The sequence below is a fragment of the Chenopodium quinoa genome, unplaced genomic scaffold (genome assembly GCF_001683475.1).
Source record: "Chenopodium quinoa cultivar QQ74 unplaced genomic scaffold, ASM168347v1, whole genome shotgun sequence".
In the NCBI taxonomy this organism is placed as follows: Eukaryota; Viridiplantae; Streptophyta; class Magnoliopsida; order Caryophyllales; family Amaranthaceae; genus Chenopodium; species Chenopodium quinoa.
In genome coordinates this window covers 12090-25694 of record NW_018744626.1, presented here as the reverse complement: position 1 = coordinate 25694, position 13605 = coordinate 12090, and the positions used below count along the sequence as shown (strand labels likewise).

Here is a 13605-nt window from a genome sequence, read left to right as displayed (position 1 = left end):
CATGTAAACTTTTTAGTATCAAATGTTCATTTTTTTACATGTTCATTTTTTGTTATTAAATGTTCATTTCTTTTTTCATGTTCATATTTTTTAACTAAATGTTCATTTTTTATTTGGGCCGCACGTTTTGGGCCTCACTTGTTGTAGCTTGTAGCTATCTAGTGCAGCCAAGACTAATTGTCCAAAAAATTGTTCGACATCACAAAGAAATAAAAGGTGAAGAAAAATTAATCTCATCATCACTATTCATTCTTTTAGTTGGTATGAATAAGTGCGCTCTATAGGGCTGGAACTTCTCACAACCTCTTGGTTGTGAAACGCAAACTTTCCCACCAAAAATGAAATTTTACTTCGTATTTTGAAAATGTAATTGTCAACAACTTTATTGTCCTTGTTTATTGGGCACAATTTTTGTATCTACTATAAAACTGTCTTAATAATTTGATTTTTTTAATTAAGCCGCCTCTATCTAATTAACATACTTAATTTTCTTTTAATGACATAAACCTACTCCTCCTCCTCTTCTCCTTATTATTATTATTAGAATTTCTCCCACCAAACTTTGTACGAGTATTTATTAGCTAGTAATTCGATCAACAATGCGATATTTGATTTAAATTTGTTTAAAACATTACGTTGGTTTATGTTGATCGACGAAATAAGGAAAAGGAAAAAAAAATTAATATTCTTCTTACATCAATGCAAAACTTCAACCATTAATCTTTGCAATTACAAGTATATAATATTAACACATACTCGTTATAATAACTAATATTAAAATTTCTTCAAAAAAAAAAAACTAATGTTAATATATATGGACATCATAATAAATATCTATACAACAACATTTTACATGATAAATTTAATCATATTAAAATATGTTAATTACTATGGAACAGATAGATTTATATACGAGTACTTTGTAGTCATTACATGTAGACAAAAAAAAAAGTTATATAGTCATTTTTTTTTTAATGTAACCCAACTTGATTGAGTAAATATGTCCATGTAAAAGTTTGTATACGAAATATTTCTTATATTTTTTTAATTTATTATTTATTTTTTTAATGGAGAGAGTATAGATGAGTATTTACATAGTGTTAAAGTTTAAAGTCGAGTTATTGTTATTAAGAGAAAATACAAGTTAATAAGGCTGATAGATATATCCAACCAAATAGCAATTCACTTTGATTTTCCTTTTAATAGTGAGGAATAGCTGAGGTGGTTAAATATACGAAGTAGTTGGGCTTTGCTCTTGCAATTAAACCAAGTAGTCTTGTTTATAAAACAGGTTATCAAAAATCAAAGATCAAATCCTTCCGTCAGTTGTCCGTTACTTAACTAGTGAACCAGCACTCTCTTCCCCAAACTCCCAACTCCCAATTATCAGCTATCAGAAACAAAAAAATGGAGGTAGGGTTTTTGGGTCTGGGTATAATGGGCAAAGCCATGGCCATGAATTTGCTGCGCAATGGCTTCAAGGTTACTGTTTGGAATAGGACTCTTTCCAAGGTACTCCAATTTCCTGCAAAATTTATTCTTTTTTTTCAATTACTAGTACCCTTTTTATTGCTATGAATTTGATCTTTTTGGAGTTACTGCTAATTCATCAGAGTTCTTGGTTTTATTCTCATCATTTATGTATCTGTTTAAATTATGAGAACATTTGTTAATAATTCAAAAATCATCACTTTATGGGATTATTAGTTAATGAAAAGAGAAACCCAGAAAATGGGAGGCTAGCTTGCCTGTAGATGGCGGGCGGGTGGGCGGGTGCTGAAGATTTGATCTGAATGTTAATCATTTGAAAGAGGTTGAGAACTTGTGAGACAGGAACTTTTTTGATGTAGTTGTTGAATCATAGGAAGATGGAGAGATTACAATCTTAAGTAGTGAAAATGGAGTTATGTTGTATTGGGAGTGTATTTCGAGCTTTTTAGATGTTAATTGTTGAAGTTTTGATTTGATTATGAGGAATATGAGCTCATGGTAGCTACCAATACTTCAATGGCCTGATTGATAGGAGCTATTTAATAGCTGACATAGATTAGCATTCTCATACCCACTTTCTTGCAATTTAATTTCATTGCTACATGATAAGTTGAAGGAACAGGCTTTGTTCAGAAATACTCGATTTACGGTCAAGAGCAAAAAATTGAGGAGCAGGATGGAAGAACAGTGTGGTCTGTTCTTTAGATTTATTTGTTACAACGAATTGGAATTATATCAACCTTTTGTGCTCCTGTGAAGCACTTACTGTTTAATTTTGAAATTTATGAAGCAGGGATATCCTATTTAGTTCTCCACTATATGTCTTGGGCAATAAGTCCCCCTGCCTTAGTTGTGTAGCCTCTTTAAAAGTATTGGGGCAATGTCAATGAGGATATATCTTGTGCCACGAGAAAGTTTCCTAAAATTACATCAGGGTGTGGAAGAATATAATATGGATCTTAAACTAGTAATATATCTGTAGTTATTTTATTTCTAGCCATGAAAGCTGAGATATTCAATGCTTAGTGATCTGAGGTTACCGATTATATTTTTGAACGTGATTAACCTTTTCATCTCAAATTCTTGATGAGTGTATCTATATTAATAATCTTAGCTATATGTACTGTTTCATTTAACCAGTGTGATGAACTTGTGGAACACGGAGCTGCTGTTGGAAAAACACCTGCAGCTGTGGTCAATAAGTGCAAGTATACAATTGCAATGTTGTCGGACCCCTCAGCCGCCATTTCGGTTGGTAAATTAGTGCTGAATGCATTGTCAAATCATCAAGATTTATTTTCTAATCATAGTTCATGATTCTTTAGGTTGTTTTTGATAAAGACGGAGTCCTTGAGGAAATTTGCAATGGAAAAAGCTATATTGATATGTCAACTGTCGATGCTGATACATCCATAAAGATCAGTGAGGTTTGTATTGTATATTGATTTCTAGTGGAGACTTGTAGTGTTTTGTTATGGTTTATGTTTGCGTGATTCTGATTCCTTCCTCCAGATTTTTAAACATTCACCTTTTTCATTATTTCTGGTGAGATATCTTGGTGACCTATCGCATAACTAGAGAACAACTGGCTGTCTTGTATGGATCATGGTGGTAGTTAGAGAATTTTTTTCTTGTCTCCAAATTCTGGGATGATCCTAGCTCTTTATTGGTGGTTGGCTGCATTTATGTAGACTTTGAGTTGCAAATAAAATTTCCATCTCCCAGCAACCAGTCTGTGTTTTAGTTCATACTACACTTTTTATACCTTTTGCTTCAGCAGACTTTCCTCTTTAAAACCTCCAACTTCAATTTGATTTGCAGGGAATTATATCCAAGGGTGGGCGATTTCTTGAAGGTCCCGTTTCCGGTAGCAAAAAACCTGCAGAGGATGGTCAATTGATTATCCTAGCCGGTGGAGAGAAGGTAAAAGATGGATGTTTGTCATACAACTTATGAGTGCATCCTATCTGCTTTACTCCCATACTTCAGTTCGGAGTGTTTTTTTTTCTTTTTTTTTAATTCAGTTATTCAGAGTTAGTAAGACTATGATTGATTGATTATTAAGAGTTGGTGTTCCTTAGTGAGCCTTGATTTTGTATCTAGATGGTTGATATATGACAGTGGCCATCTTTAAACATCCATTATTTGCCTTTTTGTATTTTCTGTACCACATGGATAGTTGGCTAGTTGCTTAAGACTTCTAAGTGTTATGTATTGTAACTGTAGGGGCTATATGATGAGGCAATTCCAATTTTTGATGTGCTCGGAAGAAGTCTTTCTACTTGGGGCAGGTTGGAAATGGAGCTAAAATGAAGCTTGTGGTCAACATGATAATGGGCAGGTGAGGGTTTTTTTCTTTTATATTTTTTCCCCTTGTTATTAGTGAATATTCTGTATTTGCATTTCCACTTTCTGTAAAAATTCATCGATAGATACTAGGGTAGAGATTTAAAGACAAGTCACCCGCAGTCCTGTAGAACAAGATAACCTGATATCCCGTGCTTCATTCTACTTGCAACTTATATTAGTTACATCCTTATTGTGGACATGACATGACTTCATGGTTGTCTTCTGCCTTTCATAACAAAGCACAAAGCATGTATTGACTGTACTTTAGATCAGTTTCTATGGTTCTATACTAGCAATGTTTAGAGCTGTGTACATTTGGAGCTCTCTTGACCCATTTATTGACTTCCCTTGAAAACAAATTTTCTGTTATTTTTATGTCTGTATACTAACAAGTAACAAGGGGTTAGGGCTGTTTGCATCAGGACCTCTCCAAAGATGGCATATGATGGGATCATACTTGGTTATTGAATAAATGATTTTGGCTTCAGCCTGCTGGGAATTTCGTGGGGAACAACCTCTATTTTCTTGTGGAGTTGATAAATAATTTTTACACTAGCCAAATACACACTGGGTGGTGGTGGCTGTTTTGCTTTTGCCTTAACAAAGAAAAGCCGTGAAGGTTTATTCGTTTTGTGTCCATTATTATCTATGTTTGAAAAGCCGTTGAAGATTATTTATTTTGCGTCAATGATTATTAAGATGGGGAGGACTGCTTATTGTCATCATTTATTTTTTAAATTGCCTAGTCCTCACACGCAACCTTTACATTCCCTTGCTTCAGTTGTTTAATGTTATTCAGTCTATTTTCTCTCTAGTCAGGTGCAGGGAATGGTTTGGGTAAGTAAATTTGGGAAAGAAAGACACTGATTAAGAAATGACAACAATGTTGACCTTTTCTAACATACCAATCTAAAAGGGCTCCATACTTTGCATTGAATGGTAATATCAACAGGACTTTTTTTTTTTTTTTTTTTAGTTTAACCTGATATTAACTCATTTTAGCTTTTATATTCTCAAATTTTACTCTATAAAGCACTCTTTTGATTTAAGTTGGCTAATAATTAAGCATACATCTTCCATGCTGAGCTCCAGTCTGTTGTTTTCGGATCTCTATAGAACATGTGACTGTCATTAACCCAACAACAAGGATCTGGTGACATACCTGCTGTAGGTTGGTTCTGGAGAGGTCTTGATGCAAATTTAACTAACTGGCATAGTTTGCTATTCAAAATCTGCAGAAGTAGCATAATTTGTTTGTCTGATGACTCTGACCATTGGCCATCGTTAGATGCCTGCGAGTTCCTCAAAGGCCTGTGGCACAGCTTCTGCTTAACTCATATTTAATCAGACACTTTGTTTTATAGCATGAGAAACTGTTTATTACTTTAAAATTTGGAATTCTTAGGCTTTTGATGTACTGTGTTTTCTTCAGTATGATGAATGCATTTTCGGAAGGGCTGGAATTGACTGAAAGCAGTGGACTAGATCCTCTTACTCTTCTTGATGTGCTGGTAAGATGGCTCATGTGACATTTTATGTTTGTTGGTTTGGATGGAAACTAAAATTACTTTTCTCTAGGACTTGGGAGCTATGGCTAATCCAATGTTCAAGATGAAAGGACCTTCAATGCTTCAAAGTAAATACCCTCCTGCGTTTCCTTTAAAGCATCAACAGAAAGATATGAGATTAGCTCTTGCCCTTGGAGACGAGAATGCTGTTTCAATGCCAGTAGCAGCTGCTGCAAATGAGGTGATAATCTATATGTTATATTGAATTGTCTTATGCTTACACTAGTAATATAAATTCTCCAAAAATGACCCGATTTCATGTATTATTGCTCTCAAATTTTGCCTCCGGACAACATTTTTTCAAGTCTAGAAAGGTTGGGCATCAAGGTGCTTCTTGGGGTCCCTAAAAGATCCTTGAGGCCTATTTGGTACCCGGAATCATCTAATTCATTCCTTAGCTCATGACTTTGTACCTTTCATAATCATGTCTTAGATAGCCTACCTCGGTCATGCCTTGGGTCTCGCTCAGGCCTTGCCACTTCAAAGATGATCCTAAGGCAAGCCAATACCCTACCCTCTAGGGCTCTAGGCTTTTGATGTCATCTTCTCTTATTTCATGTGACCTTTAAACTCTGCAGTATTTATGAGATTCTCTGCACCTTTATTCTAAAGTAAAATTTTCAAACAGGATAGACTATTTGTCCTAGAAGTTAAATATGTAGTAAAAACTAAGCATTTTTGTGGTCATCCTAGATTAAGATTATATTAGGGAATATGCAAATTCTGTTTGCCATCAGATTAAAAGATTAATAAGATTCGTGTGAATGGTGAACTGAAAGGGCATATTGCACATAAAGCATCTATAATGACAACTTTTAAAATCCAAGCTTCCTTCTTTTTCATGAAAAGCCCTCATCTGAAATTATTAGCCTTGATTAAACATAATTTCTTCTGTATCTAAACTTAACTATTGATATCTGATATAATCCGAACATACATTTGTTATGCTAAGTCTTGCATTATTTGTATGCAAAAAGATTAATATGTAATGTTTGTTGACTCTGATTATCGTTACCTTTAATATTCTATTCAGGCATTCAAGAAAGCTAGAAGCATGGGTCTTGGAGATCAGGATTTTTCAGCTGTGCATGAAGCAATTAAGGGTCCTAAACACTCGTAATTACAAAGAGCACAAATCTTATTTCAGACAGGACCTTGATGGAAGATTACAAGTTTGTATGTGTGGTCGATTGATTACCACGTACACCTATCTGACAATTTCCTTAGAATTGATGCATAAGATTAATGAGCATTATGTGATGTTTGTGCTAAGATTGTACAAGTACTTGTATTATGGAGGAGAATGTAGCAAGAAAGGTCATGATCTTGTATTTAATAATAATAGCACGACATTGAAGTAGTCTTTTGAGAGGCAAATTTCAGTAGTGTCAACTTCAGATACGTCTTTAGCTGCATTGTAAAGCTTCTTCGATTACAGCCAGGGGTTTTACGAGTGGGTTTCTAAGTAGGATTTCTCAATAATGAGATTGTTGGCAACATACACCACAACGTACACTTATAAAATGAACATGTAACAAAAAGTTATGAACATTTAGGATATAAAAATGAACTTGATTTTCATAAAGGTTCAAATTCATTGTATATAATTATTAATGAAAAATAAAGATAAAATAAATTGTTGAAATATGTTCATTTTTTATGTATTTAATATTCATTTTCGGTGTACAAAATGCTCATTTTGTAAGAGATGTTCATTTTTAAATTCCTACGTGTTCATTTTTTTTACAGAAATTATATTCAAGATCGATTGTAATTATTGAAACTCTAAAAAATTGAATATGTACCTTAAATCTAATCTTGATTCATCATAGAGAAATTAATTATTGATTTGTAACATGATTAGAAATCAAAAGAAAAAAAAATTAAAAGAAAAGAGAGAGAGAGAGAGAGAGAGAGAGAGAGAGAGGGGGGGGGGGAGAGAGAAAATAACTACAAATTAAGCAATACAATTGATATTCATTAACAATTAAGCAATTTAATTGATATTCATCACAAACTCATAATAATTTCAAACAATCAAACAATAAATCATCATGCATGATCAACGAAATCATACAAAATACAATTACAAATTGATAAAATGAAACCTCCATTGTTTTCTTTGACCTTCAACTTTCTCTCTCCATTTTTTTCTTTCCTATTTGATAAAGCCAAATGATTGAATCTGAAACTCATAGATTTAGAAAGAAAGAATTATACCCATCAAAATACGAATTAGTAACTCAAAAATTTATATAAAGAAGAAGAAAACTTTAAAGATTGAAGGGAAATGAGGTAAGGAGGAGAGGGAAAATGTTAAATTGAGAAGAAAACTGAAGAGAGAGAGAAATAATAGAGCTAAGGAAGAAGAAGAAAGAGAATTAAGATATAAGAAAGAAAAAAAAAACGTATTTTCACTTGAACGTACTATATGTTCTCATTTAATGGTGTTGCAGCTAGCTTGGCTGCGCTAGAATGCAGCCAAGAACTTGCATTTTTTGGATGCTATAAATATGTGAGGTATTGAGCTACTTGTCAAAAAGAAAACGAAACTACATAATGAGTGAGACCACGCAAGTTTTGGATCAAGTTGGACCATGGACCCGTGGTGGCAATTCGGTGACTTTTATATAAAACGGATGTTCAGTAATTTTACTGAACATCCGTTATAAAGTGACAATAAAATGTGCAAAAGTTACATTAAAACGCACAAAAGTTACTCTAACAAAAGTGACACTAAATTTGACAAAAGTGACACTAGATTTAGTGTCACTTTTACATATTTATATTAACTTTTTAAAATTTGTACTTTTAAATAAAAGTAATGATTAGAAACCCAGAACACAAGATGTGCATAAACTTAAGGAAATTTTGACTTTTGCTACCTATCAAACACATCAATTTTATTTTTGCTACCTATGAAAACTTTTATTTTATTTTACTACCTAACATATGCTCTTTTTTTAACTTTTTCTACCAGTTAACGGAATCCGTTAGGGTTCCGTTAAGTTTATTTTAAAAATAAATAATAATAAAATTAATATTAAAATTTAAAAAATTAAAAAAAAAAACCCAAATGCCCAGCCCAGCCCTCCCGTTAGCCACTCAGCCACCCTCCCCCTGCCGGCGACCGGCACCCAAAGCTGCGGCCGGCGCCGGCAACCCTCTTCCACACCCTTTCCCCACCAACACAACCCAGCCCCCTCCCTTTTCCCCTTCTTGTTGCCCCGACCCCAACCACCACACCGAAACCACAAACGCCACACACCAATCTCTCTCCTCTGTCCTCTCGGCGTTTCTCCGGCGAACCCACAATCGCCACTCCGGTTTCGAGCTCGGTTCTTCTTCAACCTCAGAAACAATTGTCCCCTACCCCCTCTCCCCCACCTACCCCCTTTCCACCACACGCACCACCAACACCACTACCCCCCCGACACACAGCCACACCCACCACACCCAGCCACACCCACCACACGCACCACCTTTAGCACCACGCGCACCATCACACACGCACAACCACACCTACAACCAGCCCACCACTACCCAAATTTTTTTAAAAAAAATTATAATAAATTGATGGAAAAGGGTAAACATACCTTATGATCTTCAACTTTTGGTTTATATGGTTAAATTCGACCATGAAAACCCTAGATCTGGAGTTTTCATGGTCAAATTCGACCTAAAAACCCATTAATTGGTCGAATCCGATCTAAAACCGTGGGGGTGGGTGGCGCCGAACTTCGAAAACCGAGGAGAGAGAATGAGATGGGAGGAACGGAGGAGGGAGGCGGAGATTAGAGAGAAAGATGAGAGAGGCGGTGATGAGAAAGAAAGAGAACGGAGGAGGGAGGAGGGAGGAGATGAGAGAGAAAGAGAAGGCTGGGTGTTTTTTTTTTTGGCTGACGGGGAGGCATTTAGGGTGGCTAAGGCGGGAGGGGTGGCCGGAAGGTGGTAATGAGGGTGGCAGGATTTCAATAACGAAATTATTAACGGATTCCGTGATCAGGTAGCAAAATTTAAAAAACGGGATTTGATAGGTAGTAAAATAAAATAAAACTTTTCCCACGTAGCAAAAATGAATTTCATGTGTTTCAGAGGTAGCAAAAGTCAAAATTTCCTAAACTTAATACTACCTCTGTTGCATATTATGTGCAACGATTAGACATTTTTTCTCTCTACTTTATGTCAAATCGTTGCAAATAATATGTAACGGAGGTAGTATTAAGATGAAGTTTACTTTTTCAAAAAATTAAAGATGTGGTATGTTCATATAAATAGCTTTAGTATTAGTCTTTTAATTCTCACATTTTCCACACATGTGTAATGATATTTGAAATTTATGGCAAATAAATACAAGTAGTCACAACAGCATTATTAGGGTTCGTTTGGTATTATTGTAGTTTTTTTGTTTTTTGGTTTTTTGTTTGTCAAAATCATACTTCCTCCGTTTTTTTTTACTTGACCCGCTTTGACTTTTATACTATTCATCACATCTCCTTTGACAGTCTTTTGTGAATGATATGTAAAAAAAAATATATTCATGTGGGGTCTTTTTGAATTCGTCTCAGTAAGTACTATCGTTATATACAACTTTTATTTTTACTTATGGAGAATTAAAGTTATTAATCTCTAAAGTTTTGCATTGGCAAGCGTGATAAAAGAAACAGGTCAAATAAAAAAGAACAGAGGAAGTATGATATATGTCTTATAATGAATTAAAAATTAATCAAACTTATTAAAATCTTGATAATTTTGAAAATTGACAATATAAAAGTGAAAATATATTTTACTTGTTTCCGGTTTCTAATATTGTTAATTGGTACAAAAAAATGTCAAACAAGCTCTAATTATAATTTTGCTGCTGCTTCATTCCACCCTTTTATTTCCCTACTCACTTGATCACTTCCCACGAATCCCACCTGACAGCATCACTCTTAAGAGTCCTAAGTCCTAACCACGTTCGACACCACAAACCTTTTAATAGAAAGTCACACAATTGGAGAGTGAGGGATAGCTCAAGTAGTTAGAGCTTCCCTTCCATCTCCAAGAAATTTTGGTATCGATTCTCACTCTTGCTCTTTTTAAGAACAATAATGTAGGTAGATTCACTTTCAAATCTTGAACATACTTCTAGAACATTAACCAACTATTCCATACGCTAAATGATATCCTTACACGATGTAATACTTTGAACGCATAGATATATGTTGCGAAATTGTAATAGCTGTCAACTTGTCATTGTTGTATATTTTTTTTTTTTTTTTTTTTTTTGACAAAGGATACAAAACATTGTTGTATACTTGTTGCCTTGGTGGTAGTCATTTGTCAAAGTAACAATGTAATGTAATGTGACTAATGTCCTCCATATATTGTTTCTTGTTAAATTTGTTATTGATTCCAAATTCCAAAATCTATTGCAATTTAACATCCCCTTCAAATGACATCTGTTTTAACAAAAGTCATACTGATTGAAAGTTATGGTTGCCAAGTCATGTTTCAAGAAATTTTAAGCTATAAACGACCTCAATTTTACATTAAATAGATAATTATAGCCAATCGCAATTGCCCATGAAGCTACGTTTTCTACAATGATGTCTACTCTTTCTTTTTTTTTTTTTCTTTTTTTGGACGGAAATGATGTCTACATACACAAGCGTATCATCTACGTTCTACCGACAATTATTTTAATATAAGCATAATTGCATTAGTCTCATACGTTTATAAAGTATTTTTTAACTTTTATTTTACATATATAAACCGTGTAAAAGAAAAATTATATAAACTGTGTAAAAGGAAAATATATTCATTAGTGAAAACTAAAAAGTCATACGACATTTATAAAAATAAAAAAAAAATTTAACCAGCACATAATATATTGAATCAAATACAAAATACCCTTCAAATAAATTATGACAAATGCACACTATGATAAATATAATCATTCGGTCTATCTAAAGTATTGATGACAGCTCAGATGATGAGTCATCAGGGTATTAATTTTCTGATATAACAGAATTAGTTACAACTAACTCTGATATAAAAGCTTGTATTGATAACAGATTGTTTTTATTCAATTCAATACAACTTCTCTTCTTTTCTCTCTGAAATTCTCTCTCTATTTTCTCTCTCTATTTCTTGAGTTTTACTGTAAACATCAACATGGTATCAGAGCAGGAAGAATGTGATCTTCAATTTTGCGTCTGTTTGCAGTGAAATTAGTAAGTTTGAATCAATTTTTCCGCAAATTCTTACTCTAAGTAATTTGCTTGTTTCAATTTGATCAATCAGTAGATCAAATTTTCTGAAATCTGAAGTTTCTGTTTCAATCAGAAATATAATTCAATTGTTTGAAGTTTCGATCCAAATTTCTGCAGATTAGATCATAATCTTGAGAATTTGATCGAATTTTTTTTTTCTGGTTTGATTGAATCAATCAATCGATCTGATATTTCTACTAGACCTGATTAAAATGGCTAGTAGTTCAATTCCGATTACATCTGATCCTACTTCACCATATTATATAAATCCTTCTGAAAATACTGCTTTACCGATTGTTTCTGAGAAGTTTTCTGGAGAAGCTTTTGGCGAATGGAAAAGGAGCATGATGATTGCATTGGCAACGAAGAACAAATTAGGATTTGTGGATGGAAGTTTACCTAAACCAGATGAGACAAATCCTAATTGTGCAGCATGGAAGCGATGTGATGCAATCATAATTTCTTACATCTTGAGATCGTTAGAAAATTCAATTGCTAGAAGTGTCCTGTTCTTGAATACATCACAAGAAATCTGGAAGGATCTTGATGAAAGATTTTCACAAACTTCAGGACCTCAACTGTATACATTGCAGCAATCGTTAGCAGACTTAAAACAAGGACCAGAAACTTCAATCACTGAGTTCTTTACACAGTTGAAGGCTATTTGGGATCAGATAAATCAAATGAATCCTTTGCTTACTTGTAGCAGTTCAGGTTGTACTTGTATTCAAGTGTTCTTGAAACAACAACAAGAAGGAAGGCTGGTACAACTCTTGATGAAGTTAGACAGTAAATTTACTGCTGTGAGAACCAATATTTTGATGATGCAGCCATTACCGAGTATGTCTATGTCATATAAGTTGTTGATACAAGAAGAAAAACAAAGGCAGGCAAGTAATGCTGAAGAAGAAAATAATTGAGCAGTGGTGTTTGCAGCAGATTACAGGAAGAGTTACAAGAATCATTATCAAGGTTCCAAGGTGCCTGTAAGATTCTGGGGAGAGTGTTTGCTCACAACAACACATGTGATAAATAGGATGCCTCTGAGTTCTGTAAATTTCAGCTCAGCTTATGAACTGTTACATGGTAAGAAACCAGATTTATCACATTTAAAAGTCTTTGGTTGTTTAAGCTATGTGTCTACTTTGAAAACTGGAAGATCAAAGTTTGATGCTAGATCTTCTCCTTGCATATTTTTGGGTTACCCACTTGACCAGAAAGCCTATAGAATGTATGATTTGGAAAGTAAAAGAATAATTGTTTCAAGAGATGTTACATTTTATGAAAGGCATTTACCTTTTCATTATGAATCTCAAACAAAAACTGCAAATCCTCCTATTTTCTTGCCTGTAAACACTTCTTTTGATTCAGACACAGATTTTATTATACCAGAACCATTTGCTTTCCAAACAGAACCAAACACAATACCAAACACAGAACCAAACACAGGCCCAAATATACCCATAAACACTTTAAAAAGACCAGCTACAAATCTCAGACAGTCAGATAGACCCAGGAAGAGGCCCAGTTATCTGGATGGATATATTTGTTCAGCTGAATTTGCAACTGAACACTGGTGTAATATTGTGACTTTTGAGGTTCTTCCTACTTCAATGAAGGCTTTGATAAATCAGAATGTGCAGATTACAGAACCAGTGAGTTATTTAGAGGCTTTACAACATGAAGGTTGGGTGGAGGCAATGAAAAAGGAGCTGGATGCTTTAACTAGTAATGAAACGTGGGAGGTAGTGAATTTACCCAGGGACAAGAAACCAATTGGTTGTAAGTGGGTGTTTAAAGTCAAGTTAAAAGCAGATGGCAGTGTTGAGAGACTGAAAGCAAGGTTGGTTGCTCAGGGGTTTACACAAAAATATGGGATTGATTATCTGGAAACTTTCTCACCAGTGGTTAAAATGGCTACTGTGAGGTGTCTTCTGGCT

At 34.2% G+C, this 13605-nt stretch overlaps 1 protein-coding gene and 1 pseudogene across 1 annotated transcript; both read left to right on the top strand.

Moving 5' to 3' along the window:
* Positions 1-1273: 1273 nt before the first annotated feature.
* LOC110700238 lies at positions 1274-6809 on the top strand (annotated as a pseudogene).
* Positions 6810-11877: 5068 nt separating this feature from the next.
* On the top strand, positions 11878-12585 carry LOC110700826. Its single transcript, XM_021878412.1, has one exon. It carries the CDS (start codon positions 11878-11880, stop codon positions 12583-12585), a length of 708 nt encoding a protein of 235 aa, XP_021734104.1.
* Positions 12586-13605: the final 1020 nt, after the last annotated feature.

Coding starts and splice junctions, on each gene's coding strand:
- LOC110700826 (XM_021878412.1), top strand. CDS start 11,878: ATGGCTAGTAGTTCAATTCCGATTACATCTGATCCTACTTCACCATAT.